The sequence below is a fragment of the Halichoerus grypus genome, chromosome 3, assembly GCF_964656455.1.
Source record: "Halichoerus grypus chromosome 3, mHalGry1.hap1.1, whole genome shotgun sequence".
Lineage (NCBI taxonomy): Eukaryota > Metazoa > Chordata > Mammalia > Carnivora > Phocidae > Halichoerus > Halichoerus grypus.
Genome location: NC_135714.1, coordinates 97,721,206 through 97,742,433, shown reverse-complemented (window position 1 = coordinate 97,742,433; position 21,228 = coordinate 97,721,206). Strand labels below are relative to the sequence as shown.

At 38.9% G+C, this 21,228-nt stretch overlaps 1 protein-coding gene and 1 long non-coding RNA gene across 4 annotated transcripts in view; one reads left to right on the top strand and one right to left on the bottom strand.

The window, feature by feature from the left end:
- Positions 1-12,907: 12,907 nt before the first annotated feature.
- LOC144381368 (uncharacterized) lies at positions 12,908-15,062 on the bottom strand. The gene is made up of 2 exons (XR_013446441.1): positions 14,645-15,062; positions 12,908-13,962 (listed from the first exon to the last, which is right to left on the bottom strand). It is a non-coding gene; the product is annotated as an uncharacterized LOC144381368 (long non-coding RNA).
- The window catches only part of SEC24D (SEC24 homolog D, COPII component), a 99,791-nt gene continuing 92,852 nt past the window's right edge, over positions 14,290-21,228 (top strand). Inside the window, exons 1-2 of one of the 3 annotated variants that reach the window (XM_036091788.2) lie at positions 14,290-14,528; positions 16,701-16,859. In XM_036091788.2, the coding sequence (XP_035947681.1) occupies positions 16,742-16,859 (118 nt within the window). In that variant the 5' untranslated portion in view covers positions 14,290-14,528; positions 16,701-16,741. Of the gene's footprint in view, positions 14,529-15,213; positions 15,292-16,134; positions 16,157-16,700; positions 16,860-21,228 lie in introns of those variants that run through there. The other 2 variants (XM_036091789.2, XM_078069180.1) reach the window with 2 other exon arrangements.

Sequence of the window (21,228 nt, the reverse complement as noted above, 5' to 3'; positions counted from 1 at the left end):
ACCTAAGGTCACTAAAAGACAAATACCAACATGTATGCGACGCTGCCCTTATTAAATCTTTCAGGTGAAATAGATAATGCAAATAAACTTTAGATATCAAATAATGCAATTATAACATAGTAATGAACCTAGTGAGACGCAAACAAGAGAACTGTATTTTGACAGATCTGCTTGTGCATGTTTACTTGGCTTGATCACTTACTGGCAATGTGTACTTGGGGAAGTTAATTATGTGTTTGTTGTGGAAAACTTGGAAAATGTCAAAGAATTTTTAAAAAGCTTTAATGCATGGAATTCTGGAAAATGTAGTTTTAGCTTTCCAACCTTTGTAGTAAAGGAAAATAAGCCAGAACAGGTGCATCTATATTTGCCATGTTTATCATCTTTACCTAAAACATCATCCTAAACACATATGCTAAAGACACTTCCTTTAAGAGCATAAACAGACAGAAACATTCATCATCAGGTTTATTAATCAATATTATTTTGGAAGTTCCACTAAATGCAATAAAAAAAGTTAAATGATTATTTATAACATCACTGGAATAGAAAAAAATGCAGGGCTGATGATTCAGTTGTACATCTAAAAAAACCCCAAATTGCAGTGTTTTTTTGTTTATTTATTTATTTATTTAATTTTATTATGTTATGTTAGTCACCATACAATACATAATTAGTTTTCGATGTAGTGATCCACGATCCATTGTTTTCGTATAACACCCAGTGCTCCATGCAATACGTGCCCTCCTTAATACCCATCACCGGGCTAACCCATCCCCCCACTCCCTCCCCTCTAAAACCCTGTTTGTTTCTCAGAGTCCATAGTCTCCCATGGTTCATCTCTCCCACCAAACTGCAGTTTTAAAGTAATAAAATAAAAAACAAATAATTTGATAATTAGATCAGTTACTCAGATAAATATATATTTAAAAATCTTTAACATTTTCTTTACTGGCAATAAACAGACATCAAATGGAAAAAAGCAAACACACATAAAAACAGTAAAGAATTAAGTTAAACAGGAAAATATAGAACCTAAATGTTAAAAAAACAAAACCCAAAAAATCTATACTAACTTACTGAAGGGCCCAAAGGCAAAGCAAATAACAGAACATGTTCTGGGTTGGGAATCTTAATATCACAAAAATATCAAGCCTCTAGAAAAAGTAATAAATTCAATGAAAAAAATCTAACAGCTTTATTGAGGTATAATTAAATACAGTAAACTATACATATTTAAATATGCAATTTGAGATACATACACATGGTCTTACACCTATAAAACTATTAGCACAATCAAGATAATTAACATATCCATCACTCTCAGAAGTATCCTCTTGCCCCTTTGTAATCCTGCCCCCTCACCGCTTTCTCCTCCCGCCCCATTTCCAGGCGCTTACCGATCTACTTTCTGTTACTATAGATTAGTTTGCATTTTCTCAATATTTATGTAAATAGAAACTTATGTGTTCTCCTTTTTGTTTCGCTTCTCTCACTCAACGTAATTATTTTGAGATTCATCCATGCCATCCATATGGCATGGATATACCATAATTTATTTGTCTTTTCACCTGTTCATAGAAATCTGGGTTAATTTCAGTTTTGAGTTTTTACAAATAAAGCTGTTGGGAGCATCTGTGTATGAGAGTTTGTATGGACATGTTTTTGTTCTTGGAACTTAAAAGTCACCAGGAGAAAACAAGAAAAATCTTCATGATTTTAAAGCTTTGGGGTTTTCATTTAGGTCTATGTTCTATCTTGAATTAATTCCTTTGTATGATATAAGGTAAGAGGTAGGAATTGAAGTTCATTTTTAAAGATTTTTTATTTATTTGTCAGAGAGAGAGAGCACAAGCGGGGGGAGTGGCAGGCAGAGGGAGAGGCAGGGTCCCTGCTGAGCAAGAGGCCTGATGCTGGACTCCATCCCGGGACCCTGGGATCACGACTTGAACCGAAGGCAGACTTCAACTGACTGAGCCACCCAGGAACCCCTGAAGTTCATTTTTTGCATGTGGATATCAAATTGTTCCAGCACCATTTGTTGAAAAGACAAGAAAAGTCAGTCCTCTTTTGCACATGTGTTGAAAATCAATTGACCGTATATTTTTAAATTTATTTCTGAAATCTCCAATCTGTTTCTTTAATATTTTTGTCGATTTTGATGCTAATATCATACTGATCTGATTATTGTAGCTTTGCAATAAGTCTTAAAATTGGTAGTATAAGGCTCTCAACTTTGTTCTTTTTCAAAGTTTTTTGACTAATACAGGTTTTTTTGTATTTTCATGTTTATTTTTGAATAGCTAGCCCTTATCTCAAAAAAACTTGCTGGTATCTTGACTGGAGTTGCATGGAATTTATAAATCAGTTTGAAAAGAACTGAAAATACTAAGCCTTTGAATTTATCAATAAAGTATATCTCATTTATGTAAATTAACAAATTTTGAATCTTCTATAGTTTCTCTCTGCAATGTTTTGAGCTTTTCTGGGTATAGGACTCTTTCATATTTTGATTCTAATGTAAATGGCATTGCTTTATTAAAATTTATTACTATTTCGGGCGCCTGGGTGGCTCAGTCGTTAAGCGTCTGCCTTCGGCTCAGGTCATGATCCCAGGGTCCTGGGATCGAGCCCCGCATGGGCTCCCTGCTCTGCAGGAAGCCTGCTTCTCCCTCTCCCACTCCCCCTGCTTGTGTTCCCTCTCTCGCTGTGTCTGTCAAATAAATAAATAAAATCTTTAAAAAAAATAAAAAATAAAAAAATAAAATAAAATTTATTACTATTTCAATTTCTAATTATTTGTTGCTGCTATATAGAAATACCATTGATTTTCAAATATTGATCATGTATTCTTTTTTTTTAAGATTTTATTTATTTATTTGACAGATAGAGACATAGTGAGAGAGGGAACACAAGCAGGGGGAATGGGAGAGGGAGAAGCAGGCTTCCCGTGGAGCAGGGAGCCTGATGTGGGGCTCGATCCCAGGACCCTTGGACCATGACCTGAGCCGAAGGCAGAGGCTTAAGGACTGAGCCACCCAAGCGCCCCTTTAACCTGGTTAAATTTATATATTATTTGTTCTAACAGCTTTTTTTTTTTATGGAATCCATTGAATTTTTTACGTAAACTATTATGTTGTGTGCAAATAAAAGTTTTTATTTCTTCCTTCCAAACAAGATGAATTTTTTCCCCTTTGCCTTATTGCCCTGGCTAGAACCTCTAGTACAATGTTGACTAGAGGCAATACAAACAAACATTCTTGTATTGTTTCTCATCTTTGGAGAAAGTAATTCAATTTTTCATTGTTAAATATGATGTTAGCTGCAGTTTTTTGAAAATGTCTATTATTAGGGTGTAGAAGCTCATTTTTATTCCTAGTTCACTGAGAATTTTAATCAGTATGGATTTTGTCACAGGCCTTTTTCTGTGTTTGCTCAGATAATCATGTTTTTTCAAAAAATCTCTTTATATGGTGAAGTACATTGATTTTTGAATGCTAAACAAGTCTGGCATTCCTGGAATAAACCCCACTTGGTCAAAATATATTATCCTTTTTACACATTTTTTCATTTGATTTGCTAAAGTTTTGTTAATCTTTGTATCTATACTTAGAGCAATATTGATTTGTATATTTTTCCCTTTTAATGACTTTATATGGTTTTGGTATCAGGTAATGCTAGCATTGTAGAATTATTTGGGAATATTCCATCTTCTTCAATTTTTTTGAATAATTTTGATAGAATTGGGTTTTTATCTTCCTTAAATATTTGGTAGAATTTACTAATGAGGACATCTGAGCCTAGAAAATATCTGTCAGAAAGTTTTAAATTACAATTTCAATTTACTAGATGTAGGACTATTCAGGTTATCCATTTGTTCTTCAGTCAACTTTGCTATTTAAGCTGTAAAATTCATTGGCATAAAGTCATTCATAATATTCTCTCATTTTTTTTTTTAATATTGGGAGCATTTGTAGTGATTTACCTCTCATTCCTGGTATGGTAATTTGTGTTCTCTCTCTCCCCCATTCCCTCTCCCCCTCCATCTCCCTCTCCTTCCTGATCTGTCTGGCTAGAGGATTATCAATTTCATTGTCTCAAAGAACTGTCTTTGGATTTTCACTGATTTTATCTCTTATTTTTCTGTTTTCTATCTGACTGGTTTCCCTACTCTGATCTTTATTATTTCCTTTTTGCAGTTTACTTTGGGTCTCATTTGTCCTTTTTTCTAGTACCTTATGATGTAAAACTGGTATCACTAATGCAATGATCTTTCTTCTTTTCTAATGTAGCATTTTAGTGCTATAGATTTTTCCCCCTAAGTAATGCTTTTGCTACATCCCACAAAGTTTGACATGCCACGTTTTCATTTTAGCTGGAAATAATTTTTAATTTCCCTTTTGATTTCTTACTGACCCATGGGTATGTAGATATATAATATTTAGTTTCCAAATATCTGGGATTGTCCCAGATTGTAATTGGTTTCTAATTTAATTCAACTAAGGTCAGAGAATAAATTTTGTATGACATAAATCATTTTAAATTTAGCGGGATTTGTTTCGTGGCCCAGAAGAATCTATCTTCATAAATTAACTCTTAATGGATCATAAACACAAATGAAAAACCTAAAATTATAAGACTTCTAGAAGAAAACATAGGAGATGTCTTGGCAATCTTGAGTTAGACAAATATTTCTTAGATACAATGCTAAAAGCTTGATTTATAAAAGAAAAATTAGTAAATTGAATTGTATCAACATTAAGAACTTCTCTTCAAAAGACACAAAGAATGAAAAGTCAAGTCATGGTCTGAGCAAAAATATTTGCAAATAGCATATCTGACAAAGGACTTGTGAAGAAATATGTGAAGAAATCCCCAAAATTCAATAATAAGAAATAAAACAACCCAATAAAGATAGGCAAAATATTTGAACAGACACTTTATCAGATAGAATGTACAGATAGATGACAAATAAACACATGAAAAGATGCTTGACAACCTTAGCCATTGGGGAAATGCTAATTAAAACTACCTTGAAAGACTACTACACAACTATGAGAATTTCTAAAATCAAAAACACTCACCATACCAAATGCTGGAGAGGATATGGAGAAACTATAATTCTCATTCACTGTTAGTGGTAACGTGAAATGGTACACCATTTTGGAAAAGAATCTGGCAATATCTTAAGAAATTAAATATACATCAACCATGTGACCCAACTATTCCACTCCTAGGTATTTGTCTCAAACAAATGAAAGGATATGTCCATACAAAGCTGTGTACATAAATGGTTATATCAGCTTTATTTGTAAAAGCCTCAAACTGGATAATCCGAAGTCCATCAGCTGATGATGAATAAACAAATTGTGATATACCCATTCAATGGATATACTACTCAACAATAAAGAGGAGTGAACTACCAGGGCACACACACAAAAAATGAATCTCAAAATAATTAAGAAAGCCAACCCCCTCCCCCAAATATAGTGCATACAATATGATTCTACTTATATAAAATTCTAGAAAATGCAAACAAATCTTTGACAGAAAGCAGATCAGTAGTTTCTCAGGGGTGGAAGGGTAGGGAGAGGAAGGAAGAAGTGATTACAAAGGAGTACAAGGAAGCTTTTAGGGGTGGTGGATTTGTTATTTTAATTATGATGATTTCACAGGTGAATAGATGTCAAAAACATCAAACTGAACACTTGAAGTATGTGCAACTTGTTGTATGCCAATTATATGTCAATAAAGATGTTAAAAATTCTTACAGGTGCTACAACTAAAGTTCAATGCCGGCAACATGAATTTAATATTTATTATTTTGTAAGTCATCCTTTAGGTGTTTCAATTCCAGAGAACATATTAATTTAATTAAAACTTTATTCTCTGAACAATGGCATTTTTATATGAAAACATTCATTAAAATTGGTTTTCTGATGTGAAATAAAAGACCGAAAATATTAAAAAAATATAAATTTGTTTTCATCACTAATATTCACATAATATATCTAAAATTATAACCAGTTAAAAAATGAACCATTAAATGAATTATTTCAACTTAGAACAATTCTTTCATTTCCTACCTACTTTACTCTGAATTGAAGCCTAAACCTTTATTCAATTTAAACTAAGATATATGCATTTTATTTCACCTTGAAATACTCTTCAAATAGTGACATTTTAATCAAATATTAATATTTATTTTTAATAAAAATTAAATACAAGTGCACTTTAAAGCCAAGAAGTCAAAAAAATACGAAAAAATGCAAAGCAAATCTAATTTGCTGCCTTCAGAAAACAACTTTTGCTTTTGCTTTACTGAAATGATATTGTCTTAGAACACCTTTTATGCATCTACTCAGCTGGCTCTGCTTTGACATCACTCTAAAATGTTGGTGTCCCGGGCGCCTGGGTGGCTCAGTTGGTTAAGCAACTGCCTTCGGCTCGGGTCATGATCCTGGAGTCCCGGGATCGAGTCCCGCATCGGGCTCCCTGCTTGGCGGGGAGTCTGCTTCTCCCTCTAACCCTCCTCCCTCTCATGCTCTCTGTCTCTCATTCTCTCTCTCTCTCTCAAATAAATAAATAAAAAAAATCTTTAAAAAAAAAAAATGTTGGTGTACCTAGGGCTGCATTCTTTACCGACTACTCAATTCTTTCCTGAACTCCAGATGTGTGTATCTCATCACTTAAATGTGAAATAAAACTAGATATTCCATGAACCTAAACTAGATTTGTTAAATGTTACAGGCAGGACTTCTTATTCAAGATGATTATTCCCACGTTTGTTATTTCCAGACCAGACTTCTCTGACCTCAGGTTGAAATATTCCAATTCATACCTATTATTAACAATTGATATCTCATATACATCTCAAATATAACTTGTTCCAACCTGAACCCAATTCCCCACCTTCATCGCTCCTCACATAGTAAAGTGTACTATTGCTCAAACGAGTTGCCTATAAATCCTTAGCAGATAGCAAGAAGTTCCAAAGAAAGATTATAGGTAATTACTATGTTCCTTTATGATGTCTGTTAAACATAATGGACAAATTTATAATGACATCATATTAGTTCTTTGACATTCATTCAACATCTTTAACCATTTAAAATCAATTCACTTTTCCCAATTTCTGAGGCAATTCACAACCCCCATATCGTTTTTTTAGTAGTTAGAACACAGATCGAACCTACAGTTGTACCAGATGAGAAAACTCTCAACGTATAAACAAGTCTTGAAAACCTTAGTCTTTTTTTTTTTTTTAAAGATTTTATTTATTTATTTGACAGAGAGAGACACAGCGAGAGAGGAAACACAAGCAGGGGGAGGGGGAGAGGGAGAAGCAGGCTTCCCATGGAGCAGGGAGTCCCATGTGGGGCTCAATTCCAGGACCCCGGGATCATGACCTGAGCCGACGGCAGACGCTTAACGACTGAGCCACCCAGGCGCCCTTGAAAACCTTAGTCTTAAAAGAAGGTGTTTTCTTAGGAGGCAATATCACTTGTTAGTGAAATAAACACGTAAGTTATTGGTTCATTCCTGGCGGAATACACAGAGGGCAAGGAGAGACCGAAGAAAGAGTGGCCACTCCAAATTGGGAGGTAGTGGTTTTAATAAGCAAGGGAACTTACTTACAAGGCTTGTCTTCAGCAGCCGCTAGATGAGTAATCTCCGCACAGGCTGACAGAATCTTAAAAGGTTATATAGAGGCCTTAATGGGTTTAGTCACATATCCCGTCCAGATAGCTCAACAACAGTCTCTCTCAAGGCTGCATCCTTGAAAATTGATCCCATGGTGGTAATGGTGGGCAGAACGTACATGCAAGGATGGGGGTGGGGATGGGGAGCTTCCCATTGCCCAGGATCCAGCCCCAAGGTTGAATGGCAGTCATGTCCTCTGGATGACCTTCTCTAACATAATTATATACATATATATACAAATCTTAGAAGCCTGTGATTACAATATGAAGTTACACTTTAAAAAATAACCCAAATTATTATGGGACAAGCCACCAGTTCACTAAAATTAGTCCCCATTCAGGGTGATGCAGATGTTCCTGAAGTCCCCTCAGGGTGATGATATTCCATGCACTTCTGAACTCAGTCCTCAGATTCTTCCACTCTGACTGGGTCTTGCCACCATGCTCAGTCATTTATGACTCTTCCACTCTTCAGATCTAAGGTGAGAAAGAACCCTGCCCTTCTCACCTCTAAACAAGTGCTCTTGGCTTGTGTTTGTGGAGATGGGAGGTAGCACCTCCTGGGAGGTGCTGAAGGGGCTCCAGAGGAAACAGACTCCCACTCTCACTGTTGCCATCAACACAGAACCTTTGTGAGGTCAGGATGAGCTCTCCAGACTTAAGCCCAGATCATTCAGTGTATTTGTAGGCTTCTCTGTGTCTCTAAGTTTAGAAACAACTCTTAGATCTAAGAGGAAGGAGAAAGTCCAAAAAGTCACCTTAGTTCTTGGGCAGTGAAACACTATTCATTTTGGTGAATAGAAACATTGGCTCCTTTCAAAAGAAAATTCCACCCTTACCCATGAGGGTATGTTTTTAATGCTGTCGGGAAATGCATAACAGCTAAGGGATATCATCCGCTTACATTTCTTGGAGCAGATAATCATGGAGGGAGAGCTATCTGAGTGACATACTTCCAGTTCCCGCAGAGCCCTACCCTAACTACCCCAGGAAATTCTACAATCACTAATTACCCCACATAATGTAACCCATCGCCCACTTAGCAGTCCAATCCTCCTTACCCTGCTCTACTTTTACTTTGTTCCATAGCACTTTATATCATTAAGTGTTCATGATCACAATGAGAAGAATGTCATATCCTAAATTTACGAGCAAGCCAAGATTAGTAAGCTTAGAATGTGCACTTATTGCAGAATTCCCTGGGGTTTCATCCTTAGACTTTATCTCCTTAATTCCATTGTCACAGATAATGCTGTTCATAATGATAATTATGATGATGGTACCATAACAACATTATTGAGCTTTTATTATGTGCCAAACACTGTACCAAGTACTCTACCTGCATTATTTCATTTAATACCCACAAAATTTTTGTGATTAGTATTATAATTACTGCCATTTTTATTGTAATTACTGCCATTTTTATTGGTGAGGATAACTGAAGGTTAGAGAGGGAACACACAGCTTGTTAAGTGGCAGAAACAGAAATCATGACTTGGTCTGACTGCAAAGCCCTATCTCTGTCTGCCAGACTGATTTCTGGGGCAAAAAAAAAAAAAAAAAAAATCATTGATTCATTCCTTTGCTTAAAAGTGTTCATTGCCTCTCCAGTGCCTTTGAGGGACCCCAAGAGCTAGCTTAGCTGCTTGCCTGACCTCCTTCCTGTCCTCACTCCTCTAGAACCCCACCTTTCTGTACTGGACTACCTCACATCTGGATGCCTCGGGTTCCTTGTCTTCCCTCTTCCATTCCTGCTATTCCTGCTGCCCCCTCGCTCCTTTTTTTGCCTAACTTATTCTTGTCCTCAGGGACTCAGTTCAGATGCCCCCTGTACCAGGGATATCTCTCTCACTTTTCAAGTCTGGGTCAAATGTCTCTTCTTAGATTTTCCCATGGCAACCTGGTCTTCTCATTAAATGCGAATCCACTGTACTGTACTCGTAGGTTCTACCAGACCAAGTGTCGGCAAGCTTTTTCGGTAAAGGGCCAGGTAGTATATGTTTGAGGTTTTTTGAGCCTTGTGGCCAATGTCACAACTACTCAACTGTGCCGCTGTAGTGATAGGATATGATAATGAAAAGTATGATAATGAAAAGCATGGCTGTGTTCCAATAAAACTTTATTTATGAACATCGAAATTTGAATTTCATAGAATTTTTGTGTCATGAAATATTATTCTTCTTTTGATTTTCAACCATCTAAAAATATAGAAACCATTCTCAGCTTGCAGGCTGTACAAAAACAGGCAGGTGGGCCCGATTTTGCAGTTTGCCAATCCCTGTACTATTCCATGAACTCTTAATAGCCAGAGAAGTGTCTCATCCAACTTTATGTCCACAGTTCCTAGTACAGCACCCAGCTTATAGTGAGAGCTTAATAAATACTTGTTAAATAAATAAAATGCACATAGCTAGTAGTGAGTGATAGTGTCAGGATTCAAAACTGAATCAGTTTGACCTGGTGTGTGATGTGACACTGCCCAATCTGTGGCCAAAACCATAAGTGATGTACTACAGTCAGAGGGAAATATTCAAGATATTAAAAAAAAAAAAAAGTAATTGTAGCCAGGAGGAAATTGCTGGGTCATATGGTAACTCTATATTTAACTTTTAAAAATTTCTTCTGGAATCAGCTTTGGTAAGTTACATTCTCACCAGAGATTTCAATTTTAATTATTTTGTTGTTGTCATCTTTTTTGGGGGGTGACATTGCCTATTTTATTTTAAAAATAAAATCTCATACAGAGTGGCAACATTGCCTAATTGCTAAGAGCATAGCCTTTGAAGCCAGACTGTTGTTTTTGTTGTTGTTGTTGTTGTTGTTTGATACTATATTGTTTATTTGAAGTTCCCAAGAAAAATAAAAACATCTATCTAAACAAAAATTTGTACATGAATATTCATGGCAACAGTATTCATAACAGCCTAAAAGGGGAAGCCACCTAACTGCCCATCAACGGATGAATGGATAATGAAATGTACTATATCCATACAATGGAATATTATTTGGCAATAAGAAGCACTGATACATACTACATCATGGGTGAACCTTGAAAACATCATGCTAAGTGAAAGGATAATCACAAAGGATTACATATTGTATGATTCCATTTATATGAAGTGTCTAGAATACAAAATCTATACAGATAAAAAGTAGACCAGTGCTTGCCTAGGGCTGTGGAATGGGAGAGTACGGGAGAAAGGGGAGTGACTACTAATGGGCAGAGTTTATCGGGGAGTGATGGGAATATTCTAAAATTTATTGTGATGATGGCTATACAACTCTGTATACGTACTAAAAACCACTGGACCATATACTTTAAATGGATGAAATGTTAATTATATCTCAATAAAGCTGTTATTAAAAAAAGAGAAAAAAGTAATTCCAGAAATACCTTGGTGTAGGGCCTTCTTGAACACTTGAACCGTATTGTTACTGTTACAGGTTGCTACTCAACCTGGTGTACCATGTACCCTTTTCCTCACCACCATTTAATTTGGCCTTATTTACTGTGCTTTCAGATATTTAACATAGTCCAAGTCTTGACTATTTCAACTTTTTAAATATAAACCCTCTTTGAACTGTAGCTTTTGAACCAAACTTAAGTTACATAAATGCTTAGAGGGGTTCCTGGGTGGCTTAGTTGGTTTGGTGTCCAATTCTTGGTTTTGGCTCAGGTCTTGATCTCAGGGTCATCGGACAGAGCCCAGCGTCGGGCTTCATGCTCAGTGGGAGTCTCCTTGAGATTCTCTCTCTCTCCCCTTTCCTCTGCCCCCCCAACCCTGCTCTCTCTCTCTCAAATAAATAAATCTTTTAAAAAAATAAATGCTTAGAGCATCATAGTTCTTTTCTTCCAAAGCATACATATCAGAAAGAACCCTGAGGATTGTCTGGAAGTTCATTCTCATCTATATAGTCTTGTGCAGTTGATTCTCTTCTTTCTTTTCCTTTCAAAGTTAGAACAGAGGGATGCCTGGCTGGCTCAGTCAGTGGAGCATGCGACTCTTAATCTTAGGGTTGTGAGTTTAAGCTCCACATTGGGCATAGAGATTACTTAAAAAAATAAAAAATAATAAAGTTAGAAAGACCCTAAAGAACACAGAACCCCAGCACATGGACATTCCCTGTGACCTCACCTTTCAATTAGGATATGGTTACCAGGGTGACCATGTTAATTATACATGGAACATCAGAGGCTGACATCAGGTGGCAGTGGGGTAGGTCGGACCAAGGAAGACTGGGAATCCAGGCTAACCTTCCTGTCTGGTGAAGTTCAGCAATCCTACCACAAGAATAAGGTCAGAAATTAGTCACTAAAGGGGTGGTTACTTAAGGTCACAAGAAGGGAAGCAGGACAAACTAGATGTCTATTTCATAAGAAAAAGAAATGTTTTTTTTTTTTTTAAGATTTTATTTATTTATTTGACAGAGAGAGACACAGCGAGAGAGGGAACACAAGCAGGGGGAGTGGGAGAGGGAGAAGCAGGCTTCCCGCGGAGCAGGGAGCCCGATGCGGGGCTCGATCCCAAGACCCTGAGATCATGACCTGAGCCGAAGGCAGACGCTTAACGACTGAGCCACCCAGGTGCCCCAAGAAAAAGAAATTTGTGATTACTAACTCCAAACACTGGTGGAGCTGTATGGTCTATGAATATTGTATTTATTTGAAAGCTTAAATATAAGGCAGATATAGAAGAGAAAGGCAAAACCATTGAATAGAGTAATATTAAGAGGAAGAAAAATGAGGTAAAAAATGCTTTGAAATTAAAATCAAAAGGCATGTCTTCCAACTAAAAGACTAGTAAGTTGTTTTCATTTTTTGAAATTTGGCTTTTTAATCTATAAAATTGAATTCAGTCCTCACTGAATATTGAGCTATCCATATTTCTAATCCCTTCCAACTTTAAATATTTAGGAATCCAACACTGTATTAGAACTAAAATCACAAACTGTCCTGATCCCCCTGAACAGAGGTAAGAAAGAATTTACAAACTCAAACTTAGTGGTTTTATAGAGACAACAAGCCAACCAGCTCATTACATAATGTTCCTATCTCCAAGTGACTACTCTCTCCTACATTGTGACATAACTGTGATATGACAACTTTTTTTTATTGCTCTTACAAGCTGTGCTGCTTCTACACAGACCAAAGCTTCCTAAACTCCATCAAACATTTTCATTATATTGAGAACACAAGAAACAAATTTAAAACAAATTTTTCATTGTGGATTCTCAAATCTGACCAGGGTTGAAGCTGGGTGTAGGCAGGGTGTCACACCTTAAAATTGTAAAAAAGGAGAAGGGGGAAAGGGACCATTAGTGTCTTCACCATGCTGGAATAACTTAAAATGCCTGCAAAACTAATGTAGAATTTCAGCAGTAGCATCATCCCCGTGCAAGTTTTTGCCCAGGGATTTTGTCAGTAAAGAGATTTGTCAAGTATTTTTATCTTCTTGTACCCCAGAAGAAAGTATATATATGTATGTATGTATTTTTAAAGATTTTATATATTTATTTGAGAGAGAGAGAGACAGTGAGAGAGAGGGAACACAAGCAGGGGGGAGTGGGAGAGGGAGAAGCAGGCTTCCCGCTGAGCAGGGAGCCTGATGGGGAACTCGATTCCAGGACCCTGGGACCATGACCTGAGCCGAAGGCAGACATTTAACCGACTGAGCCACCCAGGAGGCTCAGAAGAAAGTATATTTTGAAAACAAAACACTGATCTGGTTTGTTTTTGTAAGTTTGAGCAAAAGTGGCAGCGATATCAAACCTAGGGTTGGTTGAAGGCCTTTCTATCTAGGCATGGGGCATTGTGAGAAACAAGCCAGATGGTCCTGGTTTTTAAGGCTAGATAGAGAAGAGAAGTCAAGTTCCAGGTGTGACATATGTTGCCTTTCTCAGCTGTTTCTCACAATACAGTGAGCTAAACACGGGGTCTCTATACATGTATCGATCCCTGTTTGGGGTAGGTTCAGTCAATCTGTAGGCATTCCTAGAAGGAATACACAGAAGTCTAGCAATTTCAGCTTCAATGATGACATCCCTCCCCATACTTTTCAGTTGGGACATCTTTTCCTTCCTGTTTTACACGTTGCCAGGCTGCCTTGGGCGTTCCTTCCTCTGTAGAGCGTTGCACGAATACGTCATCAAATTGTTCGTGTACACGTGCCAGATTCTCCTTTAGGTGCCAGATTCGCCTGTAAATTCTAATCTCTTCGGGGTCTTGAATCGTGTACCTTCCTGTATCGGCAAGCAATACCTGGAATATCACAGTTACTCAAGTAATATGTAATGAATGAACAGCTGAAGCCGCAACCTGTTGAATGAAAGAATGAATGAACCCTCATTAAGCACTCACGCCTTCCTAAGGGGATCCACTGTGAAAACGTTGCTCTGATTTATCAACAGCGTTAAAATTTTGACCTGTTGTAGTGAAACATACAAACAAAACAGACAGGAAGAGGCGAATAGAGGGGGAAAAAAAAGGAAGGACTGGCGGCCAATACGCTCGCCGCGCTCCGGCCCCGGCCCCGCCCACGGCCCCGCCCCGCCCCGCCCGGTCGGGTCTGTGCGCTTGCGCCGGCGGGAGCGCGGCAGCTGGTCTGAGCCCCGGCGCTGGGGGCGCGCAGCCGGGAGAGTGTTTGACGTGGCAGTTCCCAACCCCGCTGCAACTCTGTGCGCGAGACCAGCCTGTGGGGACACAGGGCCGGGGGAGAGGCGCCGCGGGAGCAGCGGCCGCAGCGGGAGCTGGGTCACCGGGGGCACCCGGCGCTAGGAGCAGACCGCAGGCTCTCGGAAGTCCAGCGGCGTGCGGGAGCAGACCAGGTAATGCCTCACCCTGCCTGGCTACGCTCTGGCGGGACAGCCCCTCCCCAGACACAGCCGGAGTGGGGTGCGGTGCCCGGCCTAGGATAGGGGTTGGCGAGAGGCTGGATGCTCACCTGTGGCAGGGCAGCGGAGGAGACCTCATACTTTGCTCCTTTAGCCTTTTCGTGCAGTTTAATAATGGGGGTGGGGTGGGTGGGCGTGGGCAGTTTTTAGCCGCCCCCGCCCCCATCTTTTTGTCTTGGGATGCTGGAACTGCGTGGTTAGGGTCCTCAGTGGCCACAGTATTCCAGTGGCACGGCCAGCGGTTTTCTTGTCTCTGTATCAACTTAATTTCCTCTTTGGAGGAAGGCAATATTGGAAATAGAGTAAAAATGGCAACTGTATCTTCAAGCTTCTGGACATCCTATCCGATAGCGAAACCAATTTGCCCAAATCCGAACTTGGTCCAGGGTGAGAAGCACACCTTGGCTCTCGTTGTCCGGTGACAGTGGCCTGGGGCTTGTTCTGTGAGAAGCTCCCCAGATTTTGATCCTAGGCCTGCTCTTGCCAAGTGGCTTTGTGCCATGTCGCCGCTTGAAGCTGAGTCAGGTTTCTGTAACTTGGTGCTGTGTGAGGAAGTTTGACGTGGCAAACTGGGCTGCGTGAGGAATCAGATTTCTGTCAGGACCAGTTCAGAGGGACCCGACTGCTTGCTTCCTGCTGTTTGGAGTGAACATCCCTGCCTTTCCTCTCCGTCACTCAGCAACAGGCTGCTACGTAGGTGTGTGCTCCTGCTGACTTCCTAAATGTGCTTGGTTGGGTGAGCTTGACCAAAGCTCAGGCTGCCACGTCTCTCTCTGCTAAAGTGGGAGGAGGGTAAAAGTGTTGTCAGGAACAAAGTGGACCAGCAGGCTTTTGCCTATCTCTCCTCTCATTAGTTCTCTCCTTCCAAGGAGAAGAAAATGATCTTATAATATTTTCTTTAATTTTGGGAACTTATAGTTTAATAGGAAAATGAAACCAAATGAAGAATGAGATTTCCCGAATATAGATCTATTTCAAGTCTTAGCAGGTATCACCGAACTTTTACCTTAAAAGGTAGCATCATAAAACAACAAAAGGAGAAATATTCCTATGCCACATGAAGAAACTGGAGAGAAATTGTAGGATCAGTGTTTTATGTTTGCAAAGACTTTAGAAGCTTCATTTTCTAAGAGGGAACTGAGGCCCAGAGAGGTTCTTCACCTTATTCCATGTCACACAGCAGAGTAATGGTAGATTTGTAGTGAAAACCTGCTTTCTTTACCAGGATTCAGAGCTTTTTTTTATTATAAAAATTCTTTGAGAATAGTTCTATGAAATGTGTCTTATTTTGTGAAACCTGGAAAAACGATAAATTTAAAACAAATCGATGTTTAGCTTCTGAGTAGAATCAAGATGGGTATGTTGTACTGTGAGGTGTGTGCGCGTGCCTCAACCTATATGAAATTCCTTTTTTTCCTTAGTTCCTTAAATATATGTGTATATGTTCTTAGAGGTGTGATACTTAAATTAGAAAGAGTCTGTCATCTTTGAATGAGAAACCACTGATAACTCTCAAATCTTTGCAGGCTGCAACCTGGCTTAGTCATTTTATGATTCATAAAGTAAGTCCATTACCAACTTCTTTATCTTCTGCTATATTTGTTGGACTATTGATTTCTCTTTATCCTAGCTGCCTGACTAAAATTACTAGTTAGGATAGCACTGAAATGACACAAGCCCTAAAACATCTGATTGCAGACTACTGGCAGTTCTGCTGGTCAGTCAATTGAATGACTTGTGATTATTGCCATTGGCATGCTTTTTGCTGAAACAGGGCCATGGAAACCAAAGGCACAAAAATAGTGGATACAATATGAGAGACTATCTGGGAAATAGTTCATTCGTCCAATGAAAAAGTGATTGGCAGTTGTTATTCAGATTTTGTGCCCGAGAATTTGCCTGTAGAACTCAGAGTTACTGAGTTCCATAGAGCTATGATTAGAGCCTTTGTAGAAGATAATATGATATGTTGTATGATATGAAGACGTCTCACACACCTGATGTTATCCTCAAACCATTATAAATATTTATTAGCAGTGTTCATATTTTGAATAGCATTAAGTAACTCAAACTCTCTTGTTGACATTTTTTTTCTTTCTGTTGCAGAGTCCTTTTGTGGAGCTATCCCTTGGAATGATATTTTCATAATGAGTCAACAAGGATATGTGGCTACACCCCCCTATTCTCAGTCCCAGCCTGGAATAGGCCTTACTCCACCCCATTATGGACACTATGGGGACCCATCTCATGCAGGTTCTCCACCAGGTAAAGTACATTATTTTGACTTGCATGTGATTATTGATTCTCAGGCTCAGAGACATAAGATATTCTGAAAGAGCAGCTTTGGAAGTGTTGAATGGTCATTATATGATGCTGTGGTTTGAGAGTATAGGCTTACTTGGAAAAGTCTCTTATAGAAGAAACCTACGTCATCAGTTTGGTTGTTGCTTGGAATACAACTAGTTTGGTTTTTAAATATAGATTAAAAAAAAGCATCCTGAGTGTTTTTTTTTTTTTTACCGTTAGACTTGTTCTTGCTACTACTTCAGTGATGTGAGGTTATTTAAATGTGTAATAAAAAACGAAATTAAATGTATATAAATATATATACTGTACATTATATATATATGAAGTATATATTTTGGCAATCTTATTAAAAAATCAGGTTTGAAATTGGAAAAATACAATTAGATTCATGTACCAAAGATTACTCCATGATAATAACAAGAAAAACATGACCTTGCCTTGAAATCATTATTGAACAATATTGTTTGCTTTAAAATACAGTATTCATAAGGGAATCTTGGCTTTTGAGGCAGAGATGGGAGAAAAAGGAGCAATGGAGTGGGACTACCATTGCTCTGATGGCTGTTCGCACTCTGAGGCCACCTTCCTTTATCAAGGGGCTGCTCTGAGGGACCAAGTTTCAGGGTTGAAGTGAGGCTAATAATAGCTTGTTTCAGGTCTAATGGTCCCAAGTCTCCTAAAAATATTTGTGTAAGACAGTTCTTGGGAATTCTGAGAGAATGCTGAGAAATTCAACTCAAATCATTGGTGGAAATTGGCTGTGTATAAATCAGTATCTCTTGGGGCTATCGAGGACTGACTGAGATGTGTAGGATCTGGGCTCTGCCGGATAACATGTATAGAGTGCAAAGTCACTGAGGGGTGAGGAAAGCCCTGTAGGGAGGCTGGATTGTAGCAACCACACACAGTTTGTTGCAGAAGATGCTCGAAGACTGGGAATTTCCTGTGGAAAGTCACCCTTGTAATTTAGTGTGCCCCTAATTTTAAAAAACCTTCAGATGAAGCATCCTCCTTTTGTCCAGAACCAGTTTTTCCCCACAATACTTAAAGATCTGGATCCTGGAGGAACCATCTTTTTCTAGTTTCTATCTGGTGGTTCATTCCCCCTCTGCATTTGTATATGTTGAAAATTATACATTGTTCTTTTTGAATGCTTCCCATGGATCAAAAACTGGTCCTGAAAGCTTTATGTGCATTATCTTATTTAATCTTCACATAGTGCTGTGCAGTAGATTATTAGCTCTATTTTGCAGTGAAGAAAACTGGCTGGTATACTGTGACTTATTCAGGGTTCCAGGAATCATACCCAAGTCTCTCAAGAAAACAAACAACAAACTCTAAAATACACCAAAGTAGAACCTTCGGTATTCTTCACTCTTCCTCTCTTCACAGCCACTTTCTTAAGCAAGTACTCACTTCCCTCAGTGACTCTCCATCCTTGCCTCTCAGTCCCTCTATGGCTCAATGTAGTCTCTGCTCCATAGCTTGGGCCCCATCCACCCTTCCCCCAGCAAGGTCATCAGTGGCCCTATTACTAGATGCAGTAGACAGTGTCCTGTCATCTTTTGAATTTGACACTGTTTACGGCTCTTGTTTGTACAAAATTCTTTTCTCCTTTGGTTCCAGTGACACTATCTTTTGTTATTTTCCTTGATGGCTTTCTGGACATCTTTTTCTAAGGAGTCCCCTACCCCTTCTCAATGACCCTAGGTATTGCTGTTTCTCCTTCTTTGTTCTATAGTCACCCCTCTTCTCCTCTCTATAGATTTTTTTCCCTAGGCTGTAACATTTCGTATGACATACTAGTCTCTCAGATCTATTTCTCTAGTCCATATATCTCTCCTAAGCTCCAGACCCATATTTTCAATTGCCCACCTGTTTACATGGGCACATTAAACTCATCATGTCCAAAATAATTCAGAATTTTTTTCATGAAACCTGTTTTTTCCTGACATTCCATATCTCACCCAGCGTCATCATCATTCACTCAGTTATCCAAATTAGAAACTTTCACTATTAAAAACAATTTCTTCCTTTTACCTTCTTCAATCCAACTGTCCTCCCAGATTCTTTTGGGATGATTGTAAACCTCTTTCCTACCTGCTTTCTCCTCTCTATTCTCTTGTCACTCTTCTTGTTCAAGCCATTCATCTTTCATCTGGGTTACTAAAATGATCTCTTACCCATTCTCTCTCTCTCCAGTACTGCCTTTCTCCAACCATCCAGTTCTGTGTCGGAGGGATTTTTATAGCATGCAAATCTAATTTTTGACTCCTTTTGCTTAAAATCTTTTATGACTTCCCACAGCCACTGATTGTATTTTAAGCTCCTTAGACCTTCATTAACTTACCCATTTTCTTTTTTTCAGCTTGTCTGCCACATTACCATACCTGTTACAGCAGTGGTACTAAGCGGTAGGGTTTACCTCCACACCCCTCCTTTAGATTCACTTCAAGTGTTGTGCCTGTAGGCCTTTCTGACCACTGTTCTTTCTCAAGCCTATCATAAATCCCTTCTTCCTTTTGTGTTCTAACACCTGTGCAGGCCTCTCTACCATTTACTACACTGTATTACAACAGATGTGCCTGGAGCAGAGAAGATACTCATTAAATGAGTGTGTGAATGACAAGCTGCTTCATTCATCAGCAACACTCTGGTATTTACCAATATTAAAACAACAACAAAGAAACTGTTTGTGTTGGATTAAATCCTTCACACTTTAATTTAAACCTCTTTCTCCTTATTTAATTCTTAGAGGGATACCAGGCTATCAGACTCTGTAAATATACCTTTCTGTAAAATACGGTGTTTTTGTTTATTTAAGGCTGTTACTATGTTACCCTAGCCTTTATTTTTCTGTGTTGAGTGACCCTAGATCTCCTAATCTTATGTGCCTTCTTTTCTAGTCTTTTGATGATCCTTTTGTTGGTTTTGTGATGGACCTAGGCAACCTGGTTGTGATTCCTTGAAGTGTCTATTCTTACATAGATCTGGGCAGTGCTAACTCTTGTTTTGTGTTTCTCACAGACCATACCTCCGTTTGTGCCTATCACGTGATGCTAGTGCTATGTAGTAACAAATTTAACAGATTTAAGTGAGCAAAGTACTTGTGGCAATATAACAGTGAATAAAATAAGCCTCATCTCAGCCTGTGTAATACTTACTTATCTAGTGGGACATGCATTAAGTAAATTGACAGTGACAATACAGGGGGTAGTACCAAGATAAAGGAGGTAGAGGGTGCCATGGTAGCACATGGCAGGGGCACATAACCAAGACCTATGGATCAAGGGAATCTTCCTGGAAGAAATGACCTGGAGGATGAGTAAAAGTTGGCCAAGTAGGGAGGCAGCTCGCTGGGGTCAGAGGGTGGCACTTTTGAGCCACCTGCAAGAGGTTCAGCCTGGCTGACATGTATAATGCCGGCAGTGAGAGGTATGCCTGGAAGGGAAAGTGGGGTTATCCTAAGACTTTATTTAGGCTTTATTTTAACTGAAGCATTTTAAACTGGGAAGGGTAATGATCCCATGTATATTTTAGAAAGAGTTACACTCCACATTAGAAAGTGTAGAGAAGGCATCAGACCTGGACACACTGCTTTCTGGAACAGGGTTTCTCATCCTCAGCACTGGTGACATTTGGGGCCAGTTAATTCTTTGTTGTGGGAGGCTGTGTTGTGTAGTGTAGGATGTTTAATAGTGTTCTTGGCCTCTACACAGTGGATACCAGTACAACCTATCCTATACCCACCTGGCCCCCGCCCCCTATCCCCAGGCTTGGCAACCAAAAGTCTTAGACATTGCCAAATGTCCCTTCAGGGGTAAGATCACCCCTGATTGAGGACCACTGGTCTGGAAGCTAAGAGGCAAGAATTGTTGATGTCCTGAAACTAGGGTAGGGCTGTGGAAGTGGTGAGGCTCATAATAGCAAGCTTATATAGGTACACCACCAGGCACAGTGCCTTAGGAACAGTGGTCGTTATGATTATGTCCATATAATAGGGAACTTGTCTTTATTTAATTTAATTTAATTATGATAAGTGCATTATCTCCATCACCTATTTCACCTGTCCTCCCACCCACCTCCCCTCTGGTAACCATCAGTTTGTTCTCTATAGTTTTGAGTGTGTTTCTTGGTTGCCTCTCTCTCTTTTCTCCCCCTTTGCTCGTTTGTTTTCTTTCTTAAATTCCACCTATGAAAAGATCAGATGGCATTTGTATTTCACTGACTGAGTTATTTTGCTAGAGTTAATACCTTCTTCAAACTACTCCAAAAGAATAGAAGAGGAAGGAAAACTTCCAAATTCATTCTGTGAGGCCAGCATTAC